The sequence below is a fragment of the Microtus oregoni genome, unplaced genomic scaffold (assembly GCF_018167655.1).
Source record: "Microtus oregoni isolate MIOR12 unplaced genomic scaffold, Mior012 000081F_ref0000091, whole genome shotgun sequence".
In the NCBI taxonomy this organism is placed as follows: Eukaryota; Metazoa; Chordata; class Mammalia; order Rodentia; family Cricetidae; genus Microtus; species Microtus oregoni.
In genome coordinates this window covers 4,891,249-4,904,313 of record NW_024544541.1, presented here as the reverse complement: position 1 = coordinate 4,904,313, position 13,065 = coordinate 4,891,249, and the positions used below count along the sequence as shown (strand labels likewise).

General features: G+C 44.6%; 1 protein-coding gene across 1 annotated transcript; it reads right to left on the bottom strand.

Moving 5' to 3' along the window:
- Positions 1-826: 826 nt before the first annotated feature.
- On the bottom strand, positions 827-10,708 carry LOC121441826 (arylacetamide deacetylase-like 4). Its single transcript, XM_041643148.1, has 4 exons — positions 10,544-10,708; positions 6,285-6,501; positions 3,170-3,233; positions 827-1,601 (listed from the first exon to the last, which is right to left on the bottom strand). The coding sequence occupies exons 1-4, from the start codon at positions 10,706-10,708 to the stop codon at positions 827-829; spliced, it is 1,221 nt and encodes a 406-aa protein (XP_041499082.1).
- Positions 10,709-13,065: the final 2,357 nt, after the last annotated feature.

Here is a 13,065-nt window from a genome sequence, read left to right as displayed (position 1 = left end):
GTTTTATATTACAGGATTCCCCAAGAACACACAGAAGTCATGAATGTGAAATGCCCTCCTTCAGCTCATTTGGATATTTAATTCCTAGCTGGTGGTACTGCCTTAGATGGTTGGGGAACTTTTAGGGGCTGGAGTCTTACTGAAGGAAGCAAGCCATTGGGTCGGGACTTGAAGTCTTGAGGTCCAGCTCCTTCCCTATCTGCTCTCTGTTTTCTGGCTTCTAATGCAATATGACCAACCACCTCATGCTTCTGTTGCCATGGCTTTCATGGTGGACTCCTCTATAAAAACATGAACAAAATAAACTTTTCCTTCCTTAAGTTGCTTCTTGTCAGATATTTGGTCACGGCAGCAAAAGTGACCAGGTATTCATTGTCAAAGGTAGAAGCCAATTGAGTTATAACCATAAAGAAGTGACTCACTTCTCTTCAGCATCCTTTCCTTTTCTACAGTTCAACCACCCTCAACTTTTGTATCTATCAGAGACTAAACTGCTCTATAAGACAGAGTCCTTGTGATATAATTGTCTTTGAATTACTAATCTGGCTTTGAAACCAGTTGAGGAGACAATAAGATGAACCAACTCAAGGGGATCTGACCAGCAGCGAATCATCAAATCCTTTGCTGATGTCAGAGGTCATCCTTGACTTATCCTACTTATGTGTGCTGTCATATACTTCTTTTTCTCTATTTTCCTCTATGGGTTTTGTTTTTGTTTTTCATTCTGCTTGTTTACTTGTTTCTTTAGGGTTGTTTGTTTGCAGTGCTGAAGTTTTAATTGTGCATGCTAAGCAATTGTTTAACTACTGACTTCACCCTCAAGACCTCATATGCCCTTTATGTAACTGACTGTAGAATTCATAACCTCGTGTGAACAAGGAAAAGAGAAAATGCCCTTATCAAATAAAAGTATGCATCCGTGAAAGCCATCTTCTACATGGCACCAGGTCACAGGGACCCCCTGGTCCTCCAAGCGTTTCTTGTAGAGCAAGCAGTCATCACGGAGAACATCATACTCACAGCTCACCAGGAATGCTTCGGGAAGCTGAGCAATGGTCTTGTCATCTGCTAGGAGAGGTGAAGCTTCCAAATCAAAAATGCGTGTGGTTTCCAAATAGGCAGTCTCATTAAAAGGTCCAGGAAACTTGGGTTGTAGGTCTTGGCTCTTGAATCTTTGGGGGATGTTGTCAGAGCCGAGCCATTTCTTATACTTCTTCCAGTAGTCTGGGGGTATATTTATACCTTTCAACATAGCATCCATCCAGGAGAGGTCAATGGCCAAATACTTACACGCACAAGTCATCAAAAATTTTCTAGGTAGGAATGGGGTGTTTTGATTCTGCTGGTAAGATGGTAACTGAAAATTGACCACCTGGGTGATTGGATAAATCAGAACCTGAGCCCGAAACCGAGGGAGATCTTGCCTGCCCAATAACACCTGGGTGATAATGGCTACCGCCCCAGCTCCTATGCTCTCTCCACTAACCACCAACCGAGCAGGGTCTACCCCATAGGTTTTCAGGTCTTTCAAGAAGTGGATGGTGGCATTCAGGCAATCCTGGAAAGCAGAAGGGTGATGGTGGTCAGGAAGCTTGCGGTACCTAAGGAGGAAAAAACAAACAAACAAGCATACAGAATGCTAACAATTACAGGGTTTAGTGGGGGCTATTCAAATAGCACTCTCTATGCCCAGAAGAGACAGAGCCTGACTGAACCTTAAGAGTAACCCAAACAAATAAAGATGATGCCCTGATTAGCTTCAACTGTCATCAGATGGAGCCTATAATTATTTGAGAGGTGAACCTCAATTAAGGAACTTCCTAGAACAAATTGACCTGTGGCCTGAACCACACTCAAAGGTAAAGGCAGGCAAATCTCTGTGAGTTCAAGGTCAGCTTGGTTTGCAAAACAAGTCCCAGAGCAGCCAGGGCTGTTACACAGAGAAACCCTGTCTCAAAAACAAAGCAAAACAAAAATAAATAAATAAATAAGTCTGGTTGTGGGTGTGTCTGTGTGGGATGATTGTCTTGATTGTTAATTGGTACAGGATGGCCAATACCACTGTGGACAGCACCATTCCCTGGGCAGGTAACCCTAGGCTGTTAAACATGAGCCTCCAAGCCAACAAGCAAGAAACATTCTCCGTGTTTCCTGTTGTACTTGGCCGTGAAGTAAGTTCCTTGGTCAGAGGAACTTTGTGGACTAGTAAGCAGGCTGCCTTCAAGTCCCTGCCTTGACATTCCTTAATGACAATCTGTGACCCAGAGTTGCAAGCTAAAATGAACCTTTCTCCTGCTTTGGTCAGGGTGTATTTTCACAGTGACGGGAAGGAAACTAGCCTGGGGCTATCCTCATTGTTTTTGATTTGACTTTGAATAACCTGCCCAGTGACAGATTGGCAGAGATTCTCCATTCAAATACATATAGACCAACAAATCCCACAGAGAATTATGCAAGTTGAAAGTGGGAAAACAAGTCATGAAAAGTACAGGGCAATGACATGCCTTATTGCCTGTCTGGAAACATGGGGAGGCGAAAGTTAAAGTCAAGATGAAGGTGGTTCAGTGGACATAACAGGGGAGAGAAGAGAGTGAAGAACAGCAAGAGAGAAGAGAAGAGGGATGGTCTCCTTGTGTATGCCATTTTTGGGTGTTTATAGCCTTGTCCCACTTCCTGTGCTTGCTGTTGAGCATGTGAGCTCTGGGCTTGCTACTCCTACGGCCTTGCCTGCCACACGCTGCCATGCCTCCTAGTCATGATGGACTCTTACCCTCCTGGAATCATTCCCAATAGACTGAAATAAATTCTCTCTTCTTTAAGTTGCCTTTTGCGGTGGTAATTTTTTTTTAAAAAACTATTTTTCATTTAGTTTGTAATTATGTGTATGAGTCTTTGTGTGGGTTTGTGCACATGGTGCAATGCCCACAGGAACCAGAAGAGGGCATTGGATTCCCCTGGAACTTGAGCTACCAGTGGTCTTTGAACCGTTGTTTTGTTTTATTTAACTTTTCACTACCTAGATTCCTTCACATCACAGTGCACCTTTCTATCTCCTTTACTAAATGGCCACAGACTGGTCCAGAGCAGAGCAAGGCCATCTAATCTCGTACTCACCCTATCAGGGCTCGTTGGTACCTGCTGAAGTCAGTGTCTATTGTAAGTTACTCACCCCACTGACAGCAACACCGAATCCGTCTCCCGGGCCAGGTAGCTGCATGTGTTGTGGTAACAATCTGTAAGACAAGAGCAGGTCCAATGCAGTCCATGAGGAGGATCTAGAACTTTCTACCACAGCCCTGAGACAGAAGCTTCTGGTATGAGTCAGGAGATGGCATCCTTCCTGTCTTCTGATTCTTGTCACCTCTGAAGTGACTGTAGCCAGATCTTCCAGGGAAAGCCAGTTATCATTCTCAGGGCTCCAGGGGATTTGGGGGCTCATATTCTGTATCATTGAGCTTTATACTGAGGAAACCGAGGACTAAAACGCTTGGGGAGTCTGAAATGGACAAAGCTAAGATTGTGGAGTTTAGAATGAGTTTAATAAATTTTTTTTTTTTGTTCTTGTGAAACAGGGTTTCTCTGTGTAGTCTTAGATATCCTGGAACTCACTCTGTAGACAAAAGTGGCCTTGTAACAATTTTGTATGTTTCATATTGAATAGGAAATATACAAAGGCTGGACGGAACAGTTCAGTTATGGGGAGTATATCTGAACTTCCAGAAGGGGGAGCCTCTAAGATTACTGGGTTGCACATTCAGGTCCAGCTCCAGGCCTAGAACCCGAGAGGTGTTCTAAACTCAGCCCTGTCCAGCCCTGGCTGCAGGCATACAGAGGTACTAGATGGCCTGTGTACACGTGTTCTGCTCAGGACCCACTGGACCAGCAACTCTGAAGTAGGAACCAAGAACTAGGATTTTGTACATTTCACCAAGTAATGTAGTGATGATGGGCAATCGCTAGGTGGAAACAAGGTCTTTCAGTGATCTGGTCAGAACTGAAACCAGGTGCTGAGGCCAATGCGTCGAGGAGTGTCAGCTGAGGCAGGAGGTCAGCTCCTGCGTTAAAGCTCAGAACAATTGTGCTTCCGCCTTGCTATATATTTGCATCATCCAGGCTCCCTTGAGTACAGATGTCTGGGACTGCCTTTGACAGGGACTGAACTGACTTGTAGGAAGGGACTGGGAGCGGGTGTGACATTAATGGACAGCCAGTCTAGAGTCCCTTTTAGTCATGATCTGGACCCTTTCACCGGTCCAGCTTCTCTACGCTGTCTCACTCACATCCTTCCTCCAACTAAGGGCCCCTAGTTGCTCCAGTTTTAGAGTTTTGTACCTGTCACTCACTCTGCTTGGAGTACACAGGGCAGGGTTGAGATAGGGACACATCCCTGCGGACACTGAACCAAAGGAACGGCAGGACTTCAGCTTCTCATATAAGGAGCATCTCTATGGGTGTTTTACACCACTGAAGAGCCTGACAATCTAGGAGATGCTTCCAAGGGTTTCTGAGACTGAAAACTGCTGCTGGACAGGGATGGGACCCCACGGGGTTCTAATCGTAGTTAATTTGGGGGCATCATATTCAACACTTTCAGGTGTAGAAGAGCCACAGATATTTCTGCCACTAGGTGGCAGCAAGTATTCCCCATCTCATCCTGTTCTACGAACGGAGAGGGCCATCCATCTGTCCTTGTTTACCTATGTCCATGCTTCTCACTCATTCAACCATTTGTTCCTTTGCAAATTTACCCTTGCACTCAACCATCAATAGATAATTATATCCATGTGTTTATAAGTCAGTCAAAAATTACAAACAATAAGGCCAAGCACTAGGGATCCAGCAACACAGACCACACAGGTCTCTCTCTCTCTAAGCATTCCCATTCTTTCTAGGGGCAGAAAGACAGGAAATAAAGGAACACAGGGACTGGGGAACCAAAGAAAGCTGATGTGGTAACAAATTCCATAAAGACATTTAACAAGTAAGATGTCATGGGTGGAGCTGGAGGATAGGCGTTTAACCTCAGAATGGCAGAAAAATTCTGTAGGTAGATATTGGGGGAGGCCACTTGAGAAAGGCCATTTGTGAAAAGATTCAAGATCAAAAGGGTATTCACCCATTCCAAGCCAGCCATGGGGGACATGTTTTGAGAACAAAACAGCATGCCAGAAGACCAGGAGGGATGAGCTCAGCACAGCAGCACAGCTCAGCACAGCAGCACAGCTCAGCACAGCACAGCTCAGCACAGCAGCACAGCTCAGCACAGCAGCACAGCTCAGCACAGCTCAGCACAGCTCAGCACAGCTCAGCACAGCTCAGCACAGCAGCACAGCTCAGCACAGCAGCACAGCTCACCACAGCTCAGCACAGCTCAGCACAGCTCAGCACAGCAGCACAGCTCAGCACAGCTCAGGACAGCAGCACAGCTCAGCACAGCAGCACAGCTCAGCACAGCTCAGCACAGCAGCACAGCTCAGCACAGCAGCACAGCTCAGCACAGCAGCACAGCTCAGCACAGCAGCACAGCTCAGCACAGCAGCACAGCTCAGCACAGCTCAGCACAGCTCAGCACAGCTCAGCACAGCTCAGCACAGCAGCACAGCTCAGCACAGCAGCACAGCTCAGCACAGCAGCACAGCTCAGCACAGCTCAGCACAGCAGCACAGCTCAGCACAGCAGCACAGCAGCACAGATCAGCACAGCTCAGCACAGCAGCACAGCAGCACAGCTCAGCACAGCATGCTGCTACAGCAGAGTAAGTGCAGCAGGGGACAAAAAGTCACTGCCTGGGAGAGGATATCACAGGGGACAAAGAAGGGGCTAGATTGCAGAAATGTTCTATGAGGCATGCTTTAAGGCCCCGTGGTTCCTAAAACAGAACAGCCTACAAGTTAAGAAATGGAGAAGAGACGCCTAACTGAAAGGGTGCAGTGGGTACAAAGTTGTCACACTGTAGTGGTTCGTCAGAGCTGAGGATATGTGATTTGGGGATCTCAGATGAGCCAGTGGCTTTGCGAAGGAATGGAAGGGAGGAATTACACCAAAAACTTGGCTGCTAGTGACACTGTGTCCCCTCCTGGACTAAGGCTTATTATAGAAGGCGTTTCCATGGAAATCACAACCTTATTGACTGGCATAACCCTTGGGCTCTGTCTGGCCTCCTCAGAAGGATTTCTGCCGCTGCCTTCTTTGTATCCCTCCCAAGAATTCCCAATGGAATGTGGTGTAGTTATGTCAGTTGTGAGAACCCCCCTCCTTCCCTATACCTCAGAGACACTTCTTACCCAGGCCGCCAAACACACAACCTCCTCCGTGGTAGAAGATGATGCCTCGTCGGAGGCCAGAGGAGGCAGTCTTGGGCTGGAATAGCCTCACAGGGATTGTTCCAAAATGCAGGTTCTTTACCAACACACCATAGTTATTCTTTGGCACCACCAGGTCTTGGATGAAGCAGAAAAAGTGGGGCATGGAGCAAATTTTCATCTTTTCCAGTAAATTCCCCTGCAGAGAGATAGAAGGGAAAGACAGTTGGCTGCCTTCCACAGTCATCCATTCCTTCCTCTCTACTGCTGTGGCCCAAGGTACTGTATGGGTCAACTCAGGACTTGGCCAAAGCTTCTAATTGGATGGAATTGTTTCCCGTAAGTAAATCAGTGCCTAGTTGCGAAGGTCTAGGAAATGAGGGACACAAACTAGGAGAGAAACTACTCCTCCTTGTCGTCAGGATTTCCCAGTGGCCTTTGCAACAGTGGTCCCACAGTTTTGATCCTATGCTAGCTCCAAGCTCATTTCTCTCACCTGGCACTTCACCTCATAAGTACATCGGTGCCTCTTCACATTGATTTTCCTATTCCTTAAAAATACATCACGAGACTGAGTGTGGTGGTGCATGTCTTTAATCACAGCATTTAAAAGGCTGAGACAAGCAGGTCTCTATGTGTTGGAGGCCAGCCTGGTCTACATAGTGAATCCCAGGACAGCCAGAGCTGTAGCTATGTATAGTGTTTATGTTTTGTTTTGATTGATCAAAAACAAACACAAAGATCCAAACAAAAAATATGAGGAGAGCCACTATTTCCAGTCCCATGGTCATTTTATGACTCACATGATAGCCTCTGTCACACACAGTACACAGTAAAGTTGAGTGCTGGCCCAAAGACTATCACAGAGACTTGAAGTTTCTCGGTACATCCTTTGCAGCTGTGAGGCCCATGCCTACTTCAATTTCTTCTCCAAACTATGTGTCCCAAACTAGGTGACTCAGTGACAACTATTCTCATAATTCTCTCATCCACAAAGCAAGATTAATGCATATGTACTCTAGGACTTCTGGGTGGTATAAAGTGGATGGGTTATGAAAATTACCAAATGGTGAAGTTTGCTTATGGTGATTCCCTTATCCATGATGGTCTGAGCATCAACTATGTGCTTGTCAGAAACTCTGTGGTGTTCTTTAAGTGTGAATGACAGGGATAGAATCCACTGGTAAGCCTGAAAGTCAAGGCCACTGTCGTAGTTAGGGTTTCTATTGCTATAAAGAGACACCATGGCCGTAGCAATCCTCATCAAGGAAAACATTTAATTGAGGTGGCAGTTGACAGTGTTAGAGGGTTAGTCCATTATCAGCATGATGGGGTGGCATGGTGGTGTTCAGGCAGAGAGCGCTGGAGAAAGCTCCTACATCTTGATATGCAGGCAACAGGAAGTAGACTCAGACACTTGGGCAGTATCTTGAGCATAGGAGACTTCAAAGCCCACCCCAATAGTGACACACTTCCTCCAACAAAGCCCTACCTCCTAATAGTGTCATTCCCTTCAGGGGTCATTTTCTTTCAAACCACCACAGGTGCTTTAGATTTTTGAGGAGGAAAAGGTGAGACTAGAACCTGGTAGCCACAAATGTCTCACAACAGGACAACTTTGGACTATGACTTCTGTACTGACTGACATGATGTGGGATTCCCCTCTGTATGCTGTGAATGCCATTGGTTAATAAAAGAACTGCCTTGGGCCTATAGCAGAGCTATAGGGGAACAGAGCTAGGCAGGCAAAACTAAACTGAATGCTGGGAGAAAGGAAGCAGAGTAAGAGAGAAGCCATGTAGCCCCACTAGAGACAGACACTGGAAACTTCAGCTGGTAAGCCATAGCCACGTGGCAAATATACAGATGAATAGAAATGGGTTAAATTAATATGTAGGAGTTAGCCTATAAGAAGCTAGTGGGCCAAGCAGTGGTTTAATTAATACAGTTTCTGTGTGATTTTTTTTGGGTCAGAGCTGCTGAGCAGCTGGGGACCAACAAGTGGGCCACTTAAACACTCACATGGGGACTGGGTTAGTGAGTTCAACTTTTTACTCCTAAACATATTGGCAGACACCAACACATGTCCTGGTGGTAGATTCCACCTGGAAGATTAGACATTTGTGAGTTTACTTGCCACGTGGCCTTTCTTCTTATTGGGGAAATACCAATGATCTTAGGGCACCTTTAACAGTTTATACAGTCTGCAACCACACCCCCTAATGCCACCCTCTTTCCTTCCTCTCCTCTCCTGTTCCACTACACTGAACTCCAGACTGAACATCCAAAGTCCAGGCCCCTGGATATCTTAGCTAACAAGATACCCATGTGCCTCTTCCCTCACCACCTTTAAGCTGCTAGCTCAGGTGTCACCTCTCAGTAAGGCAGGTTTCTTCTGCCTCTCCCTAGCAGAATTCATGGTCTCCTCCTGCCTTTTCTTCACCAGAGTCAGTCACTCAGGGCACTGTTCTGAGAGCAGGTTGGGCATGTTCATCATGAGTGTGCGTCATTTGCTACTAGAAGGGAAGCTATGAGTGATGTTTGTCTTCGGCATTCACCTCTGTCCTGGAAGCCTTGATTGGCAGCTGGATTCGAGGCCCAGTGTGCCACAGTGCATAGTCCCATTGGGCACACACAGAGACTGAGAGTGTCACAAGGGATAAACACAGCACAGCATTGGCTCCGTGCATAAGCCTCTTTGTTTGCTAGGAAGTAAGGAAGAGGGAGTTTTGTCTCTTCTTTTCTGTAATACACTGAGGATGGAAGGTTCTAAGAGACATTTCCCAGAGTGGGATGACAAGGACTGGTCTGTCTCCTGACACTCATCTTCAGGTCCTTCTCCAACTTATACTTTTCACCAAGCTTGGTACGGCACAGATGCCCAACCCAGTTTTTAGTCACTCTATTTATCTTGTATTCAGTAAGCACCTTTCCTTTCTCATTTCTCTATGACTTTATGATTCTGTGTCAAAATAAAATATAAACCCTCAGATCTAACCACATTTTAGTTTATACTTATTAGATATTCAAATAAAGTGATAAATACCAAAAACCATCTATCTCCAGTTAATCTCTCTTTTAATTTTCAAAGCTCGAGAACAGAGTCTAAGAAGGAAAATACAATACTATTTTGCCCTTCCCAAAATTTTAAAATAATAACAGTAGTAATGCAGAGAATTAAAACACTATGGAATTCTTAGTTCTATATGGGACATCTGTATCAAACTCCTCTCCCAGGCTCAGAGGTCTTCACAGAAAGGTGTACAGAAAGATTATAAAAGCTAGAGGAAGTAGAAAACTTGAAAGAAACAGTGGCTTCTGGACATACCAAGACTGTAGCATATACAAACTCACACAGTTTGTACAAGACCTCCTCAAGCACAAGCCAGACTGAACTTTCAGCACAGAGGGGAGAAAGGTGGACACAGAACTCCAGTACTAGCTGAGGGGCTATTGACATGCGATAGCATCTGTGTGAGGAAAAGCCTGTTTATTAAATGATGTGACCCCTGATGGTGGACAAGACTCCAGGGCAGGCTCAACTCCCAAAAATACAGAAACTTGACTTGATAAAAATAAATGAATTAATTAAAAAAAATCAAAGTTGTGTGGGCAGGGAGTAGAGAGGGTAGAAGTAGCAGGAGAGGTAAAAAGGGTGAATATGATCTAAATACATTATATGAAATTATCAAATAATAAAAACATTTTAAAAATTAAATGGGAACAACCTATACCAAGAAGGTACTAAAATCTTGTGCTGTGGTTTAAGACTTCTGGTTTCAAACATGCAAAATATATCAAGAACCATGGGGACCAGGGCATCACAACCCTTCTACCCCTAACTGAAGACCTTATTTCTACCAAAAGAACAGTAGGCCTGTTTTTCCCAACTGGTGATGAACAGATAGCTTTATGCTACTCTACCAAGGTAGGACCACTACACATAATTACTCCCCCAATTTTTATCACACAGACTCTACAGTCCTCATCAGAAACCTCCTCCATGAATTTCTTCCAAAGTAGCTGTCCCCATGCTAGTAGTATATGAACTGAGAGAGTTTAATGGACACTGTAATAGGGCCACAGTATTTACAAAGTCCTTATCACAATGTCTGTCATCATCACTGACCAGTGTATATTATCAGGCGCTCTTAAATTATATGGATCTTTGCCAAATCTTTTCCCAAGGCTGGAATTTTGTCTACACCAGGCAGAACACAGTCGTTGAAAACAAAACTTACCAATGTTATTGTCAGCTGGAATACATAGTGTAGAATGTGAAATCTCACTCGGTGGGTGATGGGAACAGGAATATGGACAGTGAAGATCTCCTCTGTAAGAACCCGAATACTGACACCCAGAACCAGGAGGCAAGCAGCCATGAAGAGGATTATTGCCAAGATCATGGTGGTCTTGTCCCTTCAGAATGCACTAAGGAAGACCCGTCACCTGGAAAGATCTTATAGAACTCTCTCCTCCACAGATCCAGGTACCTTATAACACAGAGAGTGACTCCAGGGGCTGCCCCCTCCCACTGTAAGCAGTGATGACACTCTGGGAAATGTCTTTCTGTGATGCTCAAAGGATCACGTCAGCTTTCCACCTGGAGAAGTTCCTGCCTGGCAGAAGTGGAGCCCTGGCACCTTGTTCTAGGGCAGGTTGACATTTGTCATACCACTTGGGGAGAGTCACCAGCTGATGGGAGGGGTGACACCGGTGAGGAAGACATCACTGGAGTATGGTGTCAATGCATTACTAGATGTGTGGGAGATTGGAGAAACTTGCAGAAGTCACATCAAGGGCCCTACAGGTCTTCTTTCAAGAGCAAAACCAGAGATTTGAGAGATGGCCCCATGACATTTGATGAGAAAAAAACAGAGGGGCTTTCGGGAAGTCACCCATATACTATTCTCTTTTCTTGATAACCTGATGTGCTTGCTCTCAGAAATTAGCTTTACAATTACTCCTTGTCTTAGCCACATCTTATGTTTTTATGTCTCACACACTGACATCTATGGTATAGCTGATGTCACAGGGGATTAGCCAATTTAGAGAAAAAAAATAACCTCACCTTGAGCACATCTACCTGGATGAACCAAGACATGCAAGATAAACACCATCTACTTTATTAGGTTCTCAAAGTAAAGAAAGTATGGTAATTCTCCTAAATAACTGAGAGATTGGAGAGTGTATTGAGTGAGATCTCCAAAAGTTGTAGGTATGAGACAGAGTCACAAGCAGGACGTGGCAACTGTTGTATGGCCTTTGTTGTGAGCTCTAAGGCATGCAACTGAGCCTGGGCATTTTAGTCAGAAAGAATTTGCCCATGTAAGGGAAGAATTGTAACAGGAAAAAAGACAATATGGACATCCAGTATGAAGACCGGGACTTTATAACAGCTAAGTACATGAAAGTGTTACAATTGAGAACAGTCTCCAGCTAAACTGTTTGAATTGAAGAAGAGTCAGACACGGAACAGATGAACCCTTCACAGGCTGCCTTGTGAGTGGGGAGCTCATGGTATCAGTCACTGTGCCAGAGAAGCAGAAACACACGATAATATAACTACTCAATCTTTCATGAGACAAGGGTTGTATGATCTGTGACAGTACAAAGGGAATCAGCCTATAATAGATGACCCTATGAGAAACACTTGATTACTGCTAGCTGAGTCCCCAGTGAATGTTAAGGGCTGGAGAACAACAGAGGATGAATAGGTATTACTGGAGAAACTGGGTGAAAGAGAGGTGGTGTTTTGTTGTAGGAGGCTGCTAGCTCATTTCCTACTGCCCAGCAGCTCAGACTTGAAATAAGCACACAAAAACTGTATTAATTAAATCACTACTTGGCCCATTAGTTCTAGCTTCTTATCAGCTAACACTTATTCCTTAATTTAACCCATTTCTAGTAATCTGTGTAGTGCCGTGTGGCTGTGGCTTACCGGGTAAAGTGCCCAGCATCTGTCTCCAGCAGGGCTGCATGGCTTCTTTCTAACTCCTCCCTCTTTCTCCCAGCATTCAGTTTAGTTTTCCCCATCTACTGCTATTCCCTGCACAGGCCCAAGACAGTTTCTTTATTAACCAATGGTATTCACAGCATACAGAGTGGGAATACCACATCACCTCCCCTTTTCTGCTTAAATCAAAAGGAAGGTTTAATTTTAACATAGTAAAATCACATATAACAAAACAGTTATTGTAGAAGGAGGGGCCGCTTGTTCATCCTGGCTGCCCAGAACCAAAACAACCACACAGAAACTATATTAATTAAAACACTGGTTGGCCCCTTAGCTCTAGCTTCTTATTGGCTAATTCTTACATCTTAATTTAACCCATCTCCATTAATCTGTGTATTGCCACATAGCAGTGGCCTACCAGCAAAGTTTTGGCAAGTCTTAATCTGACATGGCTCCATGGCATCTCTCTGACTCTGCCTCCTTTCTCCCAGCATGTCATTTAGTTTTTCCCACCTATCTAAGTTCTGCCCTATGAACAGGCCAATTCATTAACCAATAAAAGCAGCACATAGACAGAAGGACCCCAGACACCAACTTATCAAGTAAGAATTATAGCTACAATACTTAATATCTTTTATCTTTTACCATGACTAAGGAAAACGATATCTATTCTTCAACTCCATCACAGACTCCAGAAGGATATAGTATTGTCTAAGTAGACAATAAGTTTATTGGAAGCAACTTTCAAAACTCTAGAATTGACAGAGACATCTCACTACCTGGACAATCACTCAAAGTTCTTCTATA